General features: G+C 48.6%; 2 protein-coding genes across 2 annotated transcripts; both read left to right on the forward strand.

The window, feature by feature from the left end:
• Positions 1 to 2,408: 2,408 nt before the first annotated feature.
• Positions 2,409 to 4,487, forward strand: LOC125512678 (probable metal-nicotianamine transporter YSL7). The gene has a single exon (XM_048677769.1). It carries the CDS (start codon positions 2,409 to 2,411, stop codon positions 4,485 to 4,487), a length of 2,079 nt encoding a protein of 692 aa, XP_048533726.1.
• Positions 4,488 to 19,197: 14,710 nt separating this feature from the next.
• LOC125516301 (heavy metal-associated isoprenylated plant protein 27-like) lies at positions 19,198 to 20,183 on the forward strand. Its single transcript, XM_048681783.1, has one exon. It carries the CDS (start codon positions 19,321 to 19,323, stop codon positions 19,798 to 19,800), a length of 480 nt encoding a protein of 159 aa, XP_048537740.1. The 5' UTR covers positions 19,198 to 19,320; the 3' UTR covers positions 19,801 to 20,183.
• Positions 20,184 to 23,541: the final 3,358 nt, after the last annotated feature.

Consider the following 23,541-nt stretch of genomic DNA (forward strand, 5'->3'; position numbering starts at 1 on the left):
TCATATGTTTCTCTAATTATGAGGGTTCATGGCTGGGCGCAACAAAGTGTGCCTCCGTGGTCTAGTTTTATTATATTAGCAAAAGTCAATGACTACACTAGAAGACCGAATATAAGTAAAAAGTAAAGTGTGATCCCATAGTCTTTCAACCCCGTCTTCTCACAGCCCCACGATGAACACCCCAAGATCACCATCGGAGAAATGGTCATCATAATGTATTAGCTAAAGACCTTGCCAAAATCTTCAGGAGCAACACAAAGCCACCATGGCTATAGGAACAAATGTTGTAAGTGGTCACGTGCCCGCCAGGGTTTCCCAAGCAGCAATGCAAGGGGTCGACATTCTTGTGCTCCTGGTGGTTTGAATGTTGTGGTTGGAGCATAATGCTCGTGCCTTTTATGCCTCCCCGAGCATTGTCCAGCGGGTCTGCGCGGCGATTGCCGCCGAGGGGCAACTGTGCATCGAAGCAGGGTCCAAAGGGTGGGAGAAATATGGAGATAGCAGCGATAGGCGAATTGGATAGTTGAGTTGGTTGGGGCCTCAGGCTACGCCCCGCCACTCTCCACAAACTCTGTGATGGCTGTTGTCGATGCCATAAAAACCTTGTACATACACCTTATGCTTCTTCTAATACATCGGCATGCAAAGTTTTCGTGTGTTCGTAAGAAAAAAACTATATTTAAACAACATGTACATCAGTTCTTCACATACTTGCTATCAATTTTTATCGCGAAAAAGCACATATCATGTTTGAGGCAATTTGGTTGAGGGTCTTCTAGCTATTTCGGTTTCGTTCAACGGTGATAGTGATGTCGTGTGATGTTTTTCCTTTTTAGAAGAAAGGCCCATTGTCATTTTATTATAACCAACTAAACATGAAGGAATACACTACAAGACCCATATAAGAAAAGAAAAAAAAGACCCATTGTCATTTTATTATAACCAACTAAACATGAAGGAATACACTACAAGACCCATATAAGAAAAGAAAAAAATAACACAGACCCAAAGTCTTTTAATTTTGTCTTCTTCGCCACCTACGATGGACACCGCAACCTCAGCGAGAGCGTTAGAGAAGTCGTCATCGTAATAGATTGGTTGCAAAGACCATGGCAAAAATCTTCCGCGGCAACACAAACCCAAGGCTATAGGAACCAATATTGTAAGTATTGCGCATGCCCCATTTTTCAAAAGGGTGTGACTAGATCTCAATCGGCTGAGACTTAACGAAGTCTCTGTCAAGTTTTATCTTTTCTTTGCTTGTGGATTGCTCATAGTCTAGTTAGGGAGGCTGGTCAGAATCACAATGTTTGGGTTGATGAATCTCCTAGCTTTATCATTTCTTTGCATGTGGATGATGTAACAACAATTTGAAAGCAATAAAGTGAACCATGATGGCATTCCCTCAAAAAAAGTCTCAGTCAAGTGAGAAAACATACAAAAAAAGTAGAAAGAAAGAATATAAAAGTCTCAATCATGGCGACCCTTAAAAGCTTGCCACAAGAAAATCTTAATCTTGGGAGGAATCCGAGCACGTCAGATTAGTCTAAACTTAGTAGTGGGGGTACCAGAAATTAACCTAGCATACAAAGACTTAACCGAAAAACGGCCAGAAGCAGAGTGGGCCATACAACCGAGTCTTCGTTCTCCGAGAGCACGGGGATGTAGGCAACAAGTCGTTGCCAATCATCAAACTCTTCACGAGACAGAGAGCGCCGGAAAGCCAAGTCCCAGTTATTATCGAAGAGCTCAGAGATGGAGATCTCCGGGTCCAGGTAGTAAGAGAAAAGCGTAGTAAAAGCTACAACAAGGGTAGTCTCTCCACACAAAAAGCAAGCAAAAAACAAGTAGAATGGCCATTGCCAACCACAAATCTAACGTGATCTTTAAAAAGAGGTCGGACTTTAACAAGATCTTTCCCGAACTGGGAACCGCCGAGGGAAGAGGCAAACATAGGGCTGGAGTTAGGGAAGTACTTAGCTTTAAGGATGGAGAACCACAAGGAGCCCACCCCACTCTTCATGATTTTCCACCACCATTTAATCTCTATATTTTGGAAACATAGTGATTAGTGTATTCAGTCATAGCTATAACCACTAAAATGTTAGTGAAGCAAGCAGATAGTGCATGCTATTTTTGCTTGCATGAGTCTTTGGGGTCGATGGTACTCATGGCAAACTATACTTAGAGCTGAGAAAATATAGCAAACCTCACTTAATTAGAAAATGCTTCCTAACCACCAAATGAGACTCTTCCCCATTTTCCCACCATCATCTGGTTCTGTTCGTGTGTCTTTGCTTTGTCTGTCTATCAAACGAACCAAGGCACACACATGCACGTGCCTAAGCGCGCCAGGAAATTCCTCAATCAACCAGCCTTGAATTTCTTGTGAAGATCGACGTACGACAATGGAGTCGGACACATGCGACCTCAGCGAAGGCATGTCGACGGAGCGCGCGTACGAGGCGGAGCCGGTGCCGTCGCTGTCGGAGACCATCACGGCGCGGTCGCTGGCGGTGAGCTTCGTCCTGGGCGTGACCCTCACCGTGGTGGCCATGAAGATCAGCCTCAACTCGGGGTTCCTCCCGTCGCTCAGCATCCCGGCGTGCCTCCTGGGCTTCTACCTCTCGCGCGTGCTCATCCGGCTGCTGGAGTACATGGACGTCTCCCACCTCCCCTTCACCCGCCAGGAGAACACCGTGATCCAGACCTGCGTCGCCGCCTGCACCACCATCGCCTTCAGCGGCGGCTTCGGCACCTTCCTCCTGGCCATGGGCCGGAAGTCGGCCGGCGACGACCACGTCAAGTACGACGTCAACGTGGAGGAGCCGAGCATCCCCCGCATGATCGCCTTCCTCTACCTCGTCAGCTTCGCCGGCATCTTCATCATCATGCCGTTCCGGAAGGTGATGATCATCCGGCACCAGCTGACGTTCCCCAGCGGCACGGCCACGGCGCACCTCATCAACAGCTTCAACACGCCGCAGGGCGCCACCCAGGCCAAGCTGCAGGTGTCCATGCTGTTCAAGTCGCTCGCGGGCTCCCTGGCCTGGTCCGTCTTCCAGTGGTTCTTCTCCGCCGGGAAGGACTGCGGCTTCAAGACCTTCCCCACCTTCGGCATGGAGGCCTACAGGCAAGGCTTCTTCTTCGACTTCGGCATGACCAACGTCGGCATCGGCATGATCTGCCCCTACGCGATCACCCTCTCCATGCTCGTCGGGTCCGCCGTGTCCTGGGGCTTCCTCTGGCCCTACATCGAGACCAAGGAGGGGGACTGGTACCCCGCCGACCTCGGCAGCGGCAGCCTCAGCGGCATCAAGGGCTACAAGGTGTTCATCGGCGTCTCCATGATCCTCGCCGACGGCCTCTTCAATTTCCTCTCCATCATGTTCCGGACGTCGCGCACCATGACCAAGCGCCGCAAGCAGCCCATGTCATCCGCCGGCGGCAACGTGAACCAGCCGTTCCAGCACCTCATCAGCGAAGGCCCGGACATGGAGCAGCAGAAGACGGCCAAGAGCTTCGACGAACGCCGCAGGGCGCAGGTCTTCCTCAGGGACAGCATACCCAACATGGTCACCATCGGCGTCTACATCCTCCTCGCCGCCCTCTCCACCGCCGCCGTCCCGATACTATACCGGCAGCTGCACTACTACCACGTCGCGCTCGTCTACCTCATGGCGCCCCTCTTCGCCTTCTGCAACGTCTACGGCTTCGGCCTCACTGACATGAACCTGTCCAGCACCTACGCCAAGATCGCCATGCTGCTCTTCGGTTCGTGGGTCGGGCTCAAGGACGGCGGTGTGGTTGCCGGCCTCGTCGCCTGCGGGATCATGATGTGCACGCTCTCCAACGGCGGCGACGTCATGCAGGACCTCAAGACGGGGTACCTCACCCTCACCTCGCCGCGCGCCGTGCTCATCAGCGAGCTCATCGGCACGGCGTTCGGCTGCCTCATCAACCCCACCGTCTTCTGGGTGTTCTACAAGGTGTACAAGACGGGCGGGGCCAACGGCGGCGACATCCCCGACGTGCCCTACGCCAGGGTGTACCGCGGCATGGCCATGCTGAGCGTCGGCCAGGAAGGGCTGCCCAGGCACAGCATGCTCCTTGCCAAGATCTTCTTCATGCTCGCGCTGGCCCTGTGCATGCTCCGGGAGCTGGCTAGCCGCTGGGAGTGGCGCGTGCAGGCGTACCTCCCGAGCACCGTCGCCATGGCCGTGGCCTTCTTCGTGCCGCCGGACATGGCCATCGGCATGTGCGTCGGGAGCCTGGTGCTGTGGCTGTGGGAGCGCACGGACCCTGTTGAGGAGCGGTTGCTGTCGTCGCCGGTGGCGTCCGGGCTCATCTGCGGGGACGGGCTCGGCTCGCTCGTGTCGTCGCTGCTCACGCTCACCAAGGCCACGGCGCCCATCTGCATCAAGTTCTTGTCCCGAGGCGACAACGAGAAGTTGGATGCCTTCTTGGCAAAGATGCCCGCGACGTAGCTCCTTGGTGTGCAACGTGTGCTTCGTGTATGTTAACCAAGTTATAATTGACCGTGTACAAACTATTCAGGCATATACGAGTAGATCTTAGATGTGTATGTTCAACTCGATTGCAAGCAACAAGTCCATACTGAATACAATATTTCATAACAGTTTTGCTAAATCTCAGTGAGACTTGATTATGTCTCTGTCGATACTACATTCATGAAATCTTAGGCGGATATTCATGATTTTTTCTTTTTTGAAGTTTTCGTTCTTTCTTATGTGTTATATCACTTGACTGACATCTAGCACCCTATTTCTAGGTATGTATGAGTAGAACAGAGTAGGCATACAAAGATTTTGATTTTGGGTATGTTCTTAGGGTCACCTATACGTGATTTCCCCCTGCTTTCAGATTTCGTCCCAGTTGTTGGATTCAGATTCAACAGGTACTGGTCATATTCTCTCCTCTGCCTAACCAGATGCATTGCTTACCTTCCTCTTGTAATCGCCGCCTGAAAGCCTGCCAAACCGCCCACTCCCCTCCCCTCGAGCGGGCTTTGTTGTGCGCTATCTCATGCTCCCTTCCCGCTCGAGCCATTGCCACCCCGGGCATCTTCTACCCCCCCCCCCCCCCCCCCAAGTTCTCCAACATCGGTGAGGAGCCCGCAGCCCCACTCGAACCGTCAAACCTCGGACTCCCCTCCACCTGTGATGCCGCTGTCGCAGGCCACAGGTCCTTCCTGGCCAAGACCTCGCCGGCATCCCGCGCCTCGCTGGCGCTCACTGCAAGACCACCATCTTCTGTCTCGGGACTATGCTTTTCTCTCTACAAAATCGACTAATGCGAGGAATATTTTCAATTGCACGAGGATTGCCAAAACCATTCTTAAGATGGACCGTTAGATTTTAACTCTGCTATGTATACAAAAGATATAGGCATTTGTGAGAGCAGCAATTTTTGTTATTTATCATCTAAGTTGGAGAAGCTACTCCCTCCGTTCCAAATTACTCGTCGCGGAAATGGATGTATCTAGAACTAAAATACATCTAGATACATCCATTCCATACTTGTGACAAGTAATTCAGAACGGAGGGAGTACTTTGGAAGGTAATACGTTTTCCTATTTATCTTCTCCAAATAGCCTTAACCAAGGGCAGTTGACTCGGTCCATGCCGTCGGCCAAACCCGTGACCGATGACAGAAGGGTGGGTCAGCCGCAGACGTGGCCCATCCTTGGTGCATGCCTTTATTTAGGAGTATTTCTTTTCATTTCTTTCTTTGGAAGGGGAGCAAGCCCTGGCCTTTGCATCGAGCGATGCATAAGTGATATTATTATTCGACAAAGGTCTGACAAGAACATACAACAAACAAACTGAAGCTATGAACTGCACCTACAAACTTGACAATGGGGAATGCTCTCATGCCCCACCATCTAGAGCCAGGGTCACCGCTAATGCCCTTTGAGATCCCGTTAGATAACAAAGACATTCCCGCCCTTTTCCCAAGGAGTGATCCCGAGTTTATCTAACCCACGAGAGAATGGCTACTGCAACAAAGACTCTACCAAGTCTTTGCAAGAGAATTAAATTCCAGTTTTTTCAACCGGACCTTAACAATCTTAGAGTGTAAACACTTATAATTAAAACAGGCATGGGTATGGGGATTTGTTTCTTACAACCATATATTTGTGATTGGGATCATCATGATCTTAATTTGTGGTGATAGAGCGGCGGTGTCGGCGAGAGAGAAAGCGTATCTAGAGAAAGAGGGAAGTATGGACGGGGTTTGGGGTGTAGTTTTGGATGGGCCGGGGGTGTCGGAGTCTTACGTGGTTGGTGTTTGGACTCCCGCAACCCCCTAGTTTGCTTCCGGTTTGCGGGTAACCCGATGTCCGGACTGGCCCACGGATCGATGCATGATGCCATTGAATGGAAATCTGCGTCCGAATAGCTCGGTGCGGATGTTTGCATGAGCTTTGAGGGTCCGCTTTGAAGATGCCCTATGGTCTTAGGCACAGAGAACACCGCCCAAGGCTTAACCATGCTTTGCTTTTGAAGCAAAGTGCACGAGTGCTACAAGATGAATTTTATTGACGCCAAATACATATTCTCTCAACTTATTACTTTTATACTAGAGTGTGTTTTACTTTTTCCACACTAACCAATAGATAGTTTTAGGCTGAATTTTGAATGATTATACTACTTGGTTGCAAGGGTGTTTAGCGGGTTGGTGGTGTGTATACCATAATTACACATCATAAAGAAAAAAAATAACATACAGTGGCAGAGCCAGGATAGGGTAACGCCCTAGACAAGAAACTAAGGGCCAAAAATACTAAAAAAGAAAAACAGTTTCAAGGCATATAAAAGTCAAGCTATGTTGCATAACTAATAACCAAAGGAAAAGTTGTGTGCACATCACTACAACCATATTCATGGCAAGATGACCAAGGCCATTGCAATTCATCAAATATGGATCGGCTTTGGATGAGATGTTTCGGCGGATCACGTGTGTCGGTGTCAAAACCGGCGGATCTCGGGTAGGGGGTCCCGAACTGTGCGTCTAGGCGGATGGTAACAGGAGGCAAGGAACACGATGTTTTACCCAGGTTCGGGCCCTCTTGATGGAGGTAAAACCCTACGTCCTGCTTGATTAATATTGATGATATGGGTACTACAAGAGTAGATCTACCACGAGATCAAGGAGGCTAAACCCTAGAAGCTAGCCTATGGTATGATTGTTGTATGATGAAGTTGTCCTACGGACTAAAACCCTCCAGTTTATATAGACACCGGAGAGGGTTAGGGTTACACAAAGTCGGTTACAACGGTAGGAGATCTTGAATATCCGCATCGCCAAGCTTGCCTTCCACGCCAAGGAAAATCCCATCCGGACACGGGACGAAGTCTTCAATCTTGTATCTTCATAGTCCTGGAGTCCGGCTGAAGGTATAGCCCGGCTACCCGAACACCCCCTAATCCGGGACTCCCTCAGTAGCCCCTGAACCAGGCTTCAATGACAACGAGTTCGGCGCGTAGATTGTCTTCGGCATTGCAAGGCGGGTTCCTCCTCCAAATTCTTCATAAAAGTTTGTAAACACCAAGAGTAGTATCCGGCTCTGCAAAATAAGTTTCCACGTATTGCCACAGAGAGAATAATATTAACACAAATCTAATCTGCTGACGTATTCCGCAGCGTGACATCACACTACGGCCAAGCCTTTATTCGAATCGTTTTCACTTTTCCACCTCAGCGTGTTTTGCGAGGCGGTTTCCTTGGCACGTCTTGTCAAAGCAGAGATCGTGTCCCCTTTATTTACGGGATTCTCATCAATACGGATGTGGGTAACCCGATCGTGCCCGTTAGCATGTCTTCTCGATTAAAGGCGAGTCCCAAACGGTTACGGGGAGGGCTCCTGGTATTCAACCTCTTATAAAGAGACCAGGGCCTTACTCCTTTTCTCCAATCTTAAAACAAGTTCGCCCGTCGCCTCGAGTTCCAACACCCTAGGCTCCAGATTCCAGGCGCTTCGGACCTTCGACAATGTCCGGTTCCGACCTTCAAGGCCGATGGATGCCCTCCTCCGTCACAGAGGAGGACGTGCTAAAGTTGAGAGAGGCTAAGTTCTTGACCGCCGAAATTTCGCATAGGTTGCCTGCTCAAAGGCAGGCTATTCCCAGTCCCCAGCCCGGTGAGAGCGTAGTGTTCATGTCTCACTTCCTTCGGGGGTTAGGCTTCCCGATGGATCCCTTCATGAGGGGGCTGATGTTCTATTATGGGCTGGAATTTCATGACTTAGCTCCGGAGTCCATCCTCCACATTTCCTCATTCATCGTTGTGTGCGAAGCGTTCCTCCGTGTTACTCCTCACTTCGGATTATGGCTCAAGACTTTTGGAGTGGAGCCGAAGATGATCGAGGGACGGCACGCAGAGTGCGGAGGCGCTGTCATAAGTAAGAATGCTGATGCTCCATGGCCGGAGGGCTCCTTTCAAGAGGAGCTCGGCTTGTGGCAACGAGAGTGGTTCTATATCACCGCTCCCAGGAGCGCCAAGTGGGTGGCGCCTCCTGCCTTTCGCTCGGGTCCCCCACCACGGCTAGCATCATGGGTCAACAAAGGATTAGATTGGGGGTTATCCAAAGACGTGCCCTTGTTGCAGGGCCGCATTAGGGATCTCTTAGAAAGAGACCTCAACTTGGTCAAGGTGACGCAGGTCATGCTAATTCGCCGAACACTGCCCGGCAAACGTCGCTCCCTTCATCTATGGGAGTTTAATCCGGAGGGACCTCGAGCTCTCCAGCATTTTATGGGCGCAACGCCCGTGGAGATGTATAAAATGTTCTTTGGATCACAAGCAATGTGTCCGGATTTGACCGAGGACACAGGTTTAAGCTGCAATCGCCCGGATACTCAAGTAAGTAACCTTGTGCCCGGACTCGCTATCCGTAAAATTGTCATAAATTCGCCCCTAAAAGAGTTGTCCTTTTAAACAGGAGTGGATAGCGAAGGCAAAGCTGATCAGGTGTCCGGCTCCCCTTCCTGAGACCAGGCCGGATCCCGTGCTAGTCAGGATGTTGAAGATCGTGCCCTTGGAGGGAAGTGAGGGGGAGGACAAGGAAACTATGGCCTCCTCGAAGGAGGCTGCTCCGAAGGGAGGAACCGACAATTCCTCTCCTAAGGGGAAGAAGAGGGCCGCCTCTGACGACCCGGAGACCATGGCCTCAAAGCGGGGGAAAAAGTCCTCGTCAGAGGGTCCGACGCTGGGAAGATCCTCGGCCGAACTACGCCCTCAAAGGGATCAGCCCTCCAGCGAGCCGTAAGTAGAGAAAGATTTTCCTTTAGAGGGATGAGAGAAATCCTTGCTTTTTATCTGAGAAGATTAACCGAAATTTTACTTTGTAGCTCGGACCTCAGCCCTTCTCAGCAGAGCTCGCCTTCAGGGGATCTTCTTCCGGAGATGATGGAGAGTGGAACGCCTCCCCCTGCCATACCGCCTGGCGAGGCGGGCGACCCTGAGGTGTCGTCGCGGAGGGATTCTCCGAATCCGGCAGGGGTGGAAGGTAGCCATATGTCCCCCCAAGGTTCTCCGCGTCCGGCCTTCGATGGAGGTCATAGGACGAGTCCGGCACTGTCCGATGCGCGGTCGGAGGAGCTGATGATTCTGCTGGGGCGAGCTTCTATCTTAGAGGAGCACCGTGCATTGGTGGGTACGGTGATTGGAAGGATTTCGTCCGCGGAAAGCGGATTGCATGAGGCCGTGAGAAGTTTGCTGACGGGTTTTGAGGTACGTTTGATAATGTACTTCTTTGTCAGTTGCGCATAAACAAGATGCGCCCTGTGTAGATAGTAACCCTTGAGACTCTGTGCATTGTCGAAGTTGACGGCACGCAGAGGATCATAATCCCAGGTCTAAAATGTCGCCTTTGTATACAGGTGGCGAAGTGTCCGGAATCGAGCCGAACTGATGATTTTGCCGAACTAAAGCGGCAACTTGACGTGCCAGATGCCGACATCGCGCTCGTCAACGAGCGGCTTGATGAGGCTCAAGGTATGCAATTCCTCGGGCGGCATCTGGTAAGAGGAGCTTTATGCCAGTATCTTACAATGTGTGTGCTTGACGCAGATGGTGCGGCCGCCGTGGAGAGTCTTCGGGCGGAACTTGCCCGAGCTAAGGAACAAGTCAGGAAAAGTGATGCGGTTGCCAAGAAGGCCCTTGAAGAGCTGAGAGCCGAACAGGCTGCTCACTGCCGAAGCAAGAAGGAGATGGCCGAGATGGCCGTGAAGTTAAAAAGTGCTGCTGACCGTTGCAAGTTTCTTGAGAAAGAAGACCGGGCGAGACAGACGGACTTAGAGAAGGCCGTTGCTGATGCCAAGGACGCTCGCTCTGCGATGAGAGCTGCGAAGGAGGAGCTGCGTCAGGCCGGACAGATTGCGGCTGGAAAGCCCTTTATGCTGCGGAGGAAGTTTTGCGATCCGAAGTTTGCTCCGTTGGACCGGATGTGGAGTGCGGAGGACACCTATCTGGATTTGGCAGCGAGTGCTGCTGATGCGACCGAATACTTTCGAGATCAAGAAGATCGCGAAGTGGAAAGGCTTTTCTGGTCGCAGTTCCAGAATCCAGAGCGTCCACTGGCAGTGGATGATCGTCTGGCTCAATGGGCCGAACTGAATAGATTGTCTGGACTCGCCATGAAGTACGTCATGGGTCATCTGTGGCCGGGGAGATCGGAGCCGAAAAGTTATTTCAGCTTGGTGCAGCAATTCCTTGACGCGGTGCCACGTATCAATGCGATGAAGAGGTCAGCATGCATAGGGGGCGCACAGATGGCTCTTGCCCGTGTCAAGACATACTGGGCAGAGATGGAGACCACCGTTGTTGCATCCCGAGATTCGGACAAAAGCCGAGTACCCTCCGAGCACTATTTTCAGGAAGTCCTTGAAGGCGCTCGTGTAATAGAGGCGCAGTGCTCGAAGGATGCTATGTTCTGATAGCATATGTAATTATAAAGAAATATTTTGATGAATTGTAGTAGCCTTTTATACTTGTGCCTTCAAGTATTTGGAACACCTCCTGTGCGGCCGTTTTAAGATATATATACAAAATCTGAAAGATTACAGTCGTTGGCTTCAGCCCCCACGCACATAGTGCGGGGGTGCTCGCAGAAGGCGCATTTTCACACTTAATCCAACGCCTTGGTCCTACAAAGGAGGTGATAGCGCAGCGAGCTAGGCAACCGGACTATAATGCTTTAACACTTTCACTTAGCCATAGGAGCTTGACAATGGGACTATTTAGGTAGCCCCTGGTGGCGACTGCGCTCGCCCGAATTCGGGGCGCGTATGTGCCTGGCCGGGAAACGGCCCTTCGTTAATGCGGAGGAATCCTACAGATTCCGGAGAGTCATCGAGTGGTTGACCAATCTCACGCCATATCATGACAGTCGGTTTTCGGCTTTCTCTACTGAGGTGCTCGCCTGGCCGAACCAGGGCACAATCGCAGTAGTTCTCCTGGTGCCGCCTTAGCCGATAGAGCGGAACGTAAGGCGGCCGAACACAGGAGCTGGGCAACCCAACATTTGACCAAAATCATGACTCAGAACTGATGCATATAAGGCCAAACTCGCGACGCCGAACACTTCCTAAGGTATTCGGTCTTTATGAGAGCGGGCGAGGTAATGCTCTGAGGTATAAGCCCCTAGTGTCCAGGTACGCGCAAGAATTCTGACGTGGCCACATGCCAAGACGCCAGCCTCCTCCTTGGTCATAGAACCAGGGGATGTGTATCAACAAGAGACAGTAAAAAAGGTTTACGCAGGGTCTTAATCTGAAAAGAATCCTTGGAACGGGTCTCTACTGCACGTCTGCGCCTGTGTCTCCGTTGTGCCGTATCCTGGACGGGCGCAACACGACGTTCATCTGTAAAAAGAGAGCAACTGAGTTGAAAAAGGGGCGTGCCGAACAAAAGTTATATGAAATAAACAAAGTGTAAAGTAAAATATGAAAAATTGAGCTTTATTGTCTCTTATTTTATACGTGTGAAGCCCCTAGTGCAGGGGTATATGGCCACTAAGCCTTTATCAACGATACTTTTGTGCCGGACTCGTCTATCCGTGTCCGTGGTCTTAATGACCTGTTCCGATGTTCTGGCTGGTGAAGCCATTGTATTGTGGGGCTGTTAAAGCGGCCGCACAATCCTCCGCTTGGGGGAGGTGTTCTCACTGCTTCCCCTTTAAGGAGATGATGCCGCGTGGATCGGGCATCTTAAGCGTAAGAGATGCATAATGCGGTATTGCATTAAAGCGGGCGAAAGCTTCGCGTCCCAGTAGTGCTTGGTAGCGACTTGAGAATGGAACGATGTGGAAAGTCAGCTTTTCGCGACGGAAGTTATCGGCAGAGCCGAAAATAACCTCGAGCCGGAGAAAACCCATGCAATGGGTGTCCGGACCTGGCGTTACTCCTTAAAAGGAGGTTTTGCTGTGGCGAATTCTTTTTGGGTCAATCCCCATGTGGTGGATTGAGTCCTGATATATCAGGTTGAGTCCGCTGCCACCGTCCATAAGGACATTTGAAAACTGGAGTCCGCCAATTATTGGATCGAGTACCAGGGCAGTCCAGCCTGGGTTCCTGATACTTCTAGAATAATCCAGATGATCGAAGATGATTGGTTTTGACAACCAGTGACGGGATTCCTTTGGGATAGACCGTGGGGCGCGTACCTTTATGGGCGCCGCACGTTTTGTTATGTGGAGTAAGTTTACTGTTTTTACTTTTTGTGGGAAATTCTTTTGTTTCCTGGTACTCTACTTTTGGGGTTCGTCTTCGTCTTCGCTTGGTGTGTCGAGCCCCTTGTGTTCGGCATTGAGTCTGCCGGATTGTTTGAAAACCTAACAATCTCTCTGGGTATGGTTAGCAGGCTTTCCGGGAGTGCTGTGTATTTGACATATCCTATCCAAGATTTTTGTTAGGTTGGATAGGTCGTCCCTGTTATCTTGGAGGGGCGGATTTTTCTGATTCTGTCGTGAGCTTTTGAATCCGGCGTTGACTGCCGTGCTCTTCGGACTTTTTTCCTTAGTCCGGCGACGGTCCTCATTGCGTCGCGGTTTTCCGTTTCCATCCCTAGTTTCGAATGTACTTGGGTCACTGGTGCTGCATCTTGCCAACCAGCTGTCCTCTCCTGCGCAAAAGCGGGTCATGAGGCTTGTTAGTGCGGCCATTGTTCTTGGCTTTTCTTGGCCGAGGTGTCTGGCGAGCCATTCGTCTCGGACATTATGCCTGAAAGCCGCTAAGGCTTCAGCGTCCGGACAGTCGACTATCTGATTCTTTTTAGTAAGAAATATATTCCAGAATTGCCGAGCTGACTCTCCGGGCTGTTGAGTTATGTGACTAAGATCGTCTACATCCGAGGGCGGACATAGGTCCCTTGAAAATTTGCTCGGAAAGCGTCCTCGAGCTTGAGGGGTAAGTATTTTATGGCGTGGAGGTCATCTCCTCTAGCCATATGTATGTGGAGGATATAATCCTCGATCCAGACTCCAGGGTCTGTTGTTCCATCATATGCATCTATGTTTACGGGTTTGAATCCCGTTGGAAATTCATAATCCAGGACCTCATCGGTGAAACATAGGGGGTGTGCGGCACCCCTGTATTTGGGTGTGCCGGATTCTGATAATGACTTTATTGCATTGCTTACGAGAGCTTGCTTTCTTGGCCCGTAAATGGACCTGGCTGGGCCATGATGCGAATCCTTAAGTGGGTCGCATGCCGGCTTAAATGCGGCGCTGCTTGCCGCTTTATGCTGGCCATGGGGTCGTCTATCCGACCGTGTGGCTTTCTCACTTTTGGAATGCGATGGCTCTAAGGCCTCCTCGTCGAATTCAGGCAGTAGCTTTCTCTTCGGATAGCTTTTAGTGCGGCGACTGTCGCCGTATTTGTCTGCGGTATTGATTACTTTACTCCATCTGATCCTGAGTGCATCTTTCGTAGTTTTTAGCTTCCGCTTCTGCTTTTTCAGGCTGCGTGCGGTTGCAACGAGCCGTTTGTGGAGGTTCTTCTGCTTCGTGGGCTTGTCCGGCGTAGGGTCGTCTGGAATGCCATTTTCGCCGGGGGAGGGATGTTCGGTTTCTCTATCCGTGTTGTCCTGTTGGGACGGTTGCTCTAAGGCATGCTCGTCGTCTACCGGCTCATCCTGCTCTATGGCTGGGTCTTTATCGAGGCGGGGCTTGGGTCGGCGTTTACGCCGACGCTTTGATTGTTTTTCGAGAGATCGATCCCTCTTTCCATCCCCGTTTTCCTTGTTGTTGCTTCCTTTAGGGGTATCCACCATGTACACATCGTGAGATGAGGTGGCTGTCCGATGCCCTATAGGCGTTGGTTCTTGGTTGTCTCCTGCATCGTCGTCCATACCGTCGATGTCTTCGGAGTCGAAGTTGAGCATGTCGGTTAAGTCGTCGACAGTGGCTACGAAGTGGGTGGTGGGTGGGTTTTGAATTTCTTCATCATCCGAATCCCATCCTTACTGATCGTAGTCCGGCCAGGGCTCTCCTGATAAAGAGAGAGACTTTAGCGAATTCAGGATGTCGCCGAAGGGCGAGTGCTGAAAGATGTCTGCGGCGGTGAGCTCTATCGGCGCCCAATCGGATTCGATCGGCAGGGGCGCATGGGGCTCAGACTTCGGAAAGGAATCCGGCTCCTCGGAGTCACGGGCCATGCGGAGTGGGCCATGCGGAGTGCGGGGCTGGAGTTTGGCTCGATCGCCTCTGAGATCGCAGCCCCTGAGGCAGCGTCCAACCGCTGATCCTCGATCGGCGCAGTAGGCTCCGAATCAATGGTCGAAACCGATGCGTGTGCGGCCTCCAAGGCACTGTTCGGCGGCAGAGCTATATCATGCCCATCGAGACAATGCGGCGCGCTTGGCTGTGGCTCGAATCCGTCGAAGATCAAGTCCCCGCGGATGTCAGCCGTGTAGTTTAGGCTTCCAAACCTGACCTGATGGCCAGGGGCGTAGCTTTCGATCTGCTCAAGGTGGCCAAGCGAATTGGCCCGTAGTGCGAAGCCGCCGAAGACGAAGATCTGTCCGGGGAGAAAAGTCTCACCCTGGACTGCATCGTTGTTGATGATCGAAGGAGCCATCGGGCCTAAAAGCGACGACACAGAGGAACTCTCAATGAAAGCACCAATGTCCGTGTCAAAACCGGCGGATCTCGTGTAGGGGGTCCCGAACTGTGCGTCTAGGCTGATGGTAACAGGAGGCAAGGAACACGATGTTTTACCCAGGTTCGGGCCCTCTTGATGGAGGTAAAACCCTACGTCCTGCTTGATTAATATTGATGATATGGGTAGTATAAGAGTAGATCTACCACGAGATCAAGGAGGCTAAACCCTAGAAGCTAGCCTATGGTATGATTGTTGTATGATGAAGTTGTCCTACGGACTAAAACCCTCCGGTTTATATAGACACCGGAGAGGTTTAGGGTTACACAAAGTCGGTTACAATGGTAGGAGATCTTGAATATCCGCATCGCCAAGCTTGCCTTCCACGCCAAGGAAAGTCCCATCCGGACACGGGACGAAGTCTTCAATCTTGTATCTTCATAGTCCTGGAGTCCGGCTGAAGGTATAGTCCGGCTACCCGAACACCCCCTAATTCGGGACTCCCTCAACGTGGTTTGAACTTCAAAAAAAATATATGCCATTGTCTTGTTACTTTTATTCATCTTGCCTTCCTGTACAATTATGTAGGAACAAAAGTTACTAAATATCTAAATCGCTTTTCACATTTATGTTGGAAAGGGGACAATGTCAAGAATTTAAATCATCACAAAACTGCATCTAGCAAGAAAAATAACATGTTAAGAAAGAGTTGGGTGATGGTAAGAACACTAGGTTTTAGGAAGACTGGTGGGTGGGCTCCAAACCACTAAAGGAGGCATACCCCAGATTGTATAACATTCAACTTTGATCATAACATCTCTGTTACAGAAGCTATTAGTAAGAGTTGGAATAATTTTTCTTTGAGAAGAACCTTGATTGGAGAGAGTGCTAAGCTATGGGCTAGTCTCGAAAATAGGTGTGAAGAAGTTAAGTTAGAATGTATGGGGGCAAAGATAAACCTAGTGGATGCTCACCAATGACAGCAAAATTCTCTGTGAAATCATTATACTTGTTTTTGGTTAAAATTTGATATAGGTTTCCCACACAAGTTTCTGTGGAAGATTGCTCGTAAAAGCATTCTAACTAAAGACAATTTGATCAGAAAAGGGTGGAAGGGGGAGAAAAGAGTGTGTTTACTATGGAAAAGACGAAAGCATTGATCACTTGTTCTTTCAATGTTCTTCTGCTAGGCTGATTTGGAGCCTGGTGAAGTGTGCTTTTGATTTGAGAGTAGTCCCAAATGGTTTAGATGATTGTTTAAATGTCTGGTCGAAAACCTTTCAGAAATCTGACAAAAAACTTATCTTAGTTGGGGTTTCTGCTTTGTTTTGGTCCAGTTGGAAATGCAGAAATGATATCATTTTTAGATCGAAAAAAGTTCATGATCCCATGATCCTCGTGAGACTAATGAGCAACTGGATTGTTGACTGGTCTATTTTGCAGATAAAAAACTCAGAACAAAAGCTGCTGATGCTGGGAGCAAAACTAATTGAGCGGGGTGGCAAGTGAAATCTTTTGCGCATCATAGGGATGGAGGCCGGGGGTGCTGAGGCTGGAGAGCTGACTATGATCTTGGCTTCGTCTCCCTGATCATGATCAAGATGTGTGCGGGGCTGCCTATTCTCAGGCCCGTCGATGAGGGGGAGCGAGATGAGCGATTGCACAGGGCCCCCAAAATCGTGGGGCCCCCATCGAGAGAAAATCAGGAAAGATCGCTTCCTTAGATGCCGCTGAAAAATCGCTAAAAAGACCAGGAATCCAACCGTTGTACGTGTACGTGAGCTGTTTACTGGGCTGCGATATGATAGAAGGTGGGAGGCCCAAAATAATACTCCCTCCGTTCCTAAATATTTGTCTTTATAGACATTTCAAATGACTACTACATACGGATGTATGTAGACATATTTTAGAGTGTAGATTCACTCATTTTGCTCCGTATGTAGTCACTTGTTGAAATGCCTAGAAAGACAAGTATTTAGAAACGGAGGGAGTACTTTTTTTTTGAACACATGCCCAAAATAATACTAGCACAGAAGTTTGGAGGCCCAATGGCACGATCAGAACATGCAGTGAACTGGCGTCTGGATCTCGCGACCGGCGATCGGCGAAGCACCAAACCCTTGCCCTGCGCGAGGCCCTAGTAGTCGTGCCGGCGCCGGCAGTTGCCTCCGATCCGATCCCACTGTTGATCGTCTTCCTGCCGGCTGCCGTGAAGATGCAACAATCACAGACCGCGGCTCTGTCAGTTCGTTGCTTCAATCGGGATTGAGGAACACATCTACACCAGACTACGAACTGGATTTTATCTCCAAGAGCAAGGTTCTTTTCTAAATTTATTTTCTTTGTATTTGAATGATCTAATCATCTAGCGGTTGTTACTATTTGAAACTAATTAGATTCTGTTTGATCAAATGATCGATGATCACTAATAATTTCTTAGGTTTTGTTTACTAGCTAGACAGGCGCTCCTTTTTGGTAGAACATGAGGTTTGTTTATTGCTTTGCTATCGTTTATCTTTTTAGCATTAGTATTAATATTTGATATATGCCTAAATAAGGTACAAATAAAACAGACATGCAAATATATAATAAAATGGGAGTATGCTTTACGCATATTGATTTTTCTCTTATGTGAATTATTTGAAATTTTGGGCCACATTTTGGTTTTCGCCCGGGGCCCCGAATTCCTGGAGACGGCTCTGCCTATTCTACTTTATTTTGCTTTCCTTCAGCGCCTATTAGTAGTTTTATTACTTTGTTGCTGTCGTTTGAACTATGTTGCGGTCGTTGGTTGTGTGGGGCTGTGTCCCCCGGTTTCGGTGTGGAGTTTGTGGCCATGTCTTCGGTAAAACTTTTGAAAACCCAATTAGCAGTGGTGGATGCTTTTGCTCGTTGGTTTTGTTAATAAAATCGGAGGGAAACCGCCTCGTTTGATAGAAAAAGTAAGAAAAATAAGGATTTAGAAGAGCTGGAATGGTCGGATGGGGATTACCTTTGCAGTTTGCACTGTTGACTGTTCCCTGAAAATCCTCTCAACATAAAAAGACAGTTCCCTGAAAATATTCATATAAATTTATTTGTTAATATATTTTTTCTAAATTATATGTAGGCTACTTTTTTTATTTTAAAAAAGATTTTATGTATAGACTATGTGTACTTGAAAGAAAAATAGACTAAGGGGAAATTTCAGGGTTGTCCATAGACCATGTCCACCCACTAGCACCACCTCCCTTTTTGTCAGACTCTATTTTCGACACATGCTGGTTCGTCCATCCAGACACATGCATACATCTTTTTTCGTGCGATGATGTATTGGAGGCTGAGATCTTATCGATCCGACAAGGACTGTTGCTAGCTCTAGTGAAGCAATCTACCAATTGATGTTGAAAGCGACAGTTTAAAGGCAGTTAACATGGTGAAAATTAGTGGAGATACAAACAGATCAAAATACACCTTTCTTGTTAGCAAAATTAAAAATAGTATGACCGAACGTAGCTCTTGTATTACTCATATTCGATGAAGTTGTAATAATTTAAGTCATGTTTTGGCAAATTTTCGGAGGACTCAAGGCCGAACTCTTGTATGGCTTGGGTCGGGACCGGAGGTCTTTTTGAACGCTGTTAAGCATGACTATACTTGTGTTTTGATTGACTAATACAAGAATTCTTCTGCAAAAATATAAGAGAAAAGAAAAAAAAACAAACTAAACTGCAGAAGAAAGCTCAGTCCAACCTCCAACGCGCCCAACTCCAACCCAGAATGGCTGGGACAACGACGGACGGCGACCTCCGTTTGCCGAAAGCCTACGCAACGGAAGCCAAAACCAACAGAGAAATGCTTGTTAATTTTCCGTCAAGAGTATCAACCCGAGTTGGCCTTGTACTCGCAGTCTTCTCGGGGGTTCACGTGGCGACCTCCGGCCACACACGCAGATCCGGCCGATCCAGACTCCAGACCCATCTCGGTCACCCTATCACCTTCCCACACGCACCTTCCCCACGTGTCGCCGTCGCCCTCCGTACGCCCGCCCCCGCCCCCGTCCAGCCACCTATATCTCCTCCCCGGCCTCCTCCTCCTCCATTCATTTTCATTCTCAGCTCGTCGTTCGAACTTCTAATCAATCTTCTCAGAGCTATAGCTTGTAGCCTTGAGCTAGCTGCCTTGCTTGCCGATCGATTCATCTTCAGGTCAGTTGAGGATGGGCATCCTGGACGCGGTGTCGGACATGTGCGCGTGCCCGACGGTGCGCACGCGGCGGCACATCAAGAAGCGGCCGCAGCTGGAGACGGTGGAGATGAAGGTGCGGATCGACTGCGAGGGCTGCGAGCGCCGCATCCGTAAGGCCGTCGACGGCATCCGCGGGGTCACCGGCGTCGAGGTGCTCCCCAAGCAGAACAAGGTGGCCGTCACCGGGTACATCGACGACCCGGCCAAGCTGATGCGGCGGGTGGCGCGCAAGACCGGCAAGAAGGTGGAGCCGTGGCCGTACGTGCCCTACGACGTGGTGCCGCACCCCTACGCCCCCGGCGCCTACGACAAGAAGGCGCCTCCCGGCTACGTCCGGAACGTCGTCGCCGACCCCGACGCCGCGCCGCTCGCCAGGGCCTCCTCCACCGAGGTCAAGTACACCTCCGCCTTCTCCGACGAGAACCCCAACGCGGCATGCGCCGTCATGTAGTCGGTGCTCGTACGTAGGTACTCCCTCCATTTCGAATTACTTGTCGCAGGTATGGATGTATCTAGATGTATTTTAGTTCTATATACATTCATTTCTGCGATAATTAATTTGAAACGGAAGGAGTATCTTTTAGCCAGGCCTTGCTTCAGCTAAGCTTTTACTAGGTATGTATTGTTTTTGGGGGTCGTCTGTATAATTATTTTGCACACGTTGTACTGAATCCACAAAGTGAAATTGTAAATTACTTGCTTATATATATATTGCCTACGTAGCTAGTTAGCTTGGTACAGTAGTTTGTGATTTTGAACCAGGGGATTCAGTCCCCTGTTTACTGTAAGATACTACTATATATTTTAATGAACTTCACATGTATAATTATCAAATTGTTGATTCTTGTTTATTTTTAGAGTTACAATTCCATTTCTTACCTTTATTTTAACGTTTGTGGCAACAATTACGTTATTTGACCAACAAGTAATCATTTGTTATCTAATTTAAGCAAACTTGTGTCACTAATTAGGGCATATTCAATGATGATGCTATCTTAGAGGTGTCACATCTTCTTTTATTTTAAAAGATGATTTCTTAGCACAATATGTCATATCACGTTTTCAGAAATAACTAGTTATTAAAAATAAGGCTAAGAGATATTGTTATTTTTAAATTACATGCAAAACTTAAGATAAAATGTTTTACATGCCCTTGTCCTTTCAATTCTTTTCACTATAACTTTTTTTTAGCTTACCAAGCTGCCTGTCTACCTCCGCTGTGACTCGTTGGACCCGGGAAACATTGGCTAGTTTATTTGCCCTTGGTTTATTTTTGGTTTGTATTGGAGTTTCAATTCTAGTGATGGCCTTCCAAGCCTTGGAGTTGGAGTCACCTGCATATTCCGCACATTCCGCATGACGACCACATGAGCGCCATCTTTCGAGCATCCACCATCTAGACTATCGGGAATGGTATTAGCTGCAAAATTTGGACCGATCACTAGATCAACGGGTGATCAGTGGCTGAGATTGCACCTCAAGTCTATGTGATGATCCCTCTAAAGGAAACATGACCAGAGGTAATAATAAAGTTGTTATTTTATACTTCCTCCATTCTTAAATATAGGGTGTATAGTGTCTGGCACGGAAATTAAAGAACACATATGAAGAGAAAATTTCACAAGTTTTGGACGAGATTACACCTAACTAATTGACATGAGAAAATAGAGGAGCTTGCATGATATAAGGAAATGTAATCAAATCCCTGAAAAAATTGTCCAAACGAGTGGTGCAACGTAATACACCTTATATTTTAGATTTTTTCTCAAAAATCTATACACGTTATATCAAGGAACGGAGGGAGTATATCTTTATATCATAATAAATGTTTATTATTCATGCTAGAATTGTATTAACCGAAAACTTGATATATGTGTGGATACATTGACAAAAAACACAGTTTACCTAGTAAGCCTAGATTAGCTCGTTAATCAAAGATGGTTAAATTTTCTAGTCATAAACATGTGTTGTCATTTGATGAATGGTATCACATCATTAAAAGAATAATGTGATGGACAAGACCCATCTGTTAGCTTAGCATATTGATCGTTTAATTTTATTGCTATTGCTTTCTTCATGTTAAATATATATTTCTTCGATTATGAGATTATGCAACTCCTGGATACCGAAAGAATGCCTTGTGTGTTATGAAACGTCACAACGTGATTGGGTGATTATAAAGATTCTCTATAGGTATCTTCAAAGGTGTTTGTTGGGTTGACATAGATCGAGATTAGGATTTGTCGCTCCGTCTATCGGAGAGGTATCTCTGAGCCCTCTTGGTAATGCACATTATAATAAGCCTTGCAAGCAATGTGAGTAATGAGTTAGTTGCGGGATGATGTATTAAGGAACGAGTAAAGAGACTTGCCGGTAACGAGATTGAACTAGATATGAAGATACTGACGATCGAATCTCGGGTAAGTAACATACCGATGACAAAGAAAATTACGTATGTTGTCATTACAGTACGACCGATAAAGATATTCACAGAATATGTAGAAACCAATATGAACATCCAGGTTCCGCTGTTGGTTATTGACCGGAGAGGTGTCCCGGTCATGTTTACATAGTTCTCGAACCCGTAGGGTCCGCACGCTTAACGTTCGATGATGATTTTGTATTATATGAGTTATGTGATTGGTGAACGAATGTTGTTCGGAGTCTCGGATGAGATCACAGACATGACGAGGAGTCTCAAAATGATCGAGAGGTAAATATTCACATGTAAAATGATAGTATTCGGACACCGAAAGTGTTCTGGGGATACCGGATACGTATCGGGTCACCAAAAGAGATCCCCTCGCAACTACATGGGCCTAATAGGCCAAGAAAGGGACAGACAAGCCCCTAGAGGGTTGGTGTGCCCCATGTAGGCCGAAATAGGGGGGAAGGAAAGAGAAGAAAACGGAAAGGAAGGAGAGGGATTCAGCCCTCCTTCCTTCTCTCCTCCCTCTCCGGATGAATATGGAAGGGGGAGGCCGAAACTGGAGGCACCCAAGTAGGATTCCTCCTACTTGGGGCATCCCCTTGGCTGCCTCTCCTCCCCTCCAACCTATATATATGAGGGGGGGGGGAGGGGGGCACCGCTAGAACACATAATATGGATTCCTACCCGTGTGTGGCACCCTCCTCCACAGTTTACGCTTCCGTTCATATCTTTGTAGTGCTTAAGCGAAGGCCTGCGCGGATCATTTCACCATCACCGTCACCACGCTATCGTGCTGACAGAACTCTCTCTCGACACTTTGCTGGATCAAGAGTTCGAGAGACGTCATCAAGCTGAACGTGTGTAGAACTCAGAGGTGCTGTACGTTTGGTGCTTGATCGGTCGAAATAAGAAGAAGTTCGACTACATCAACCGCGTTCTCAGACACTTTCGCTTTCGGTCTATGAAAGGTACGTGGACACACTCCCCCCTCTCCTTACTATACATCTCCTAGATAGATTTTGTGTGAGCGTAGAATTTTTTTTAAATTGGATACTACGTTTCCCAACATTGCAAAATACACATTGTCCGTGATGGCTCGCACCACAGATTTTGGGTACAGGATATCCAAGGCGGCCTTGGGCTGGCTGCCATGATACAATATGTTGAACTAGAGTGCTCTGTGTGCCACATCGAGCTCTTGGAGTCGTTGGACATCCTTAGCTGGCGATGGAACACGTCGGCCACGTACTCCGCCAGCTCATGCTACCATGCATTGTTCCTTGGTGCCTACGAGGACCCATACTGGAAGCCTACATGGAAATCTGGGCGCCACCACCACACATCAAATCCTTCGTCTGGCTAGCATTGCAAGACCGATGTTGGACGGCCAAGCACCTTGCTCGACATTGTCTGCCCCACAAATCTGTCTGCGCACTTTGCGACCAAGAAGAGAAAACCATGCAACACCTATTGGCAGGATGCTCCTTCTCCAGACAAGTGCGGCATGCGGTTCTTGCATGGGTTCGATCTACCACCAACCTACCCAACGAGGATATGGAGTTCCATGCTTGGTGGGCTACATCTTGTGCCCACGCGTCCACTGCCACTCGCAAAGGGCCGGCCTCCCTCATCATCCTCACTGCATGGTGGCGCTGGAAGCATCGAAATGGTTGTGTCTTCGACGATGACTGGCCAGCAGTTGAAGGAAATATGCCCTAGAGGCAATAATAAAGTTATTATTTATTTCTTTATATCATGATA

This window comes from Triticum urartu, chromosome 6 (assembly GCF_003073215.2).
Source record: "Triticum urartu cultivar G1812 chromosome 6, Tu2.1, whole genome shotgun sequence".
Taxonomy (NCBI): Eukaryota; Viridiplantae; Streptophyta; class Magnoliopsida; order Poales; family Poaceae; genus Triticum; species Triticum urartu.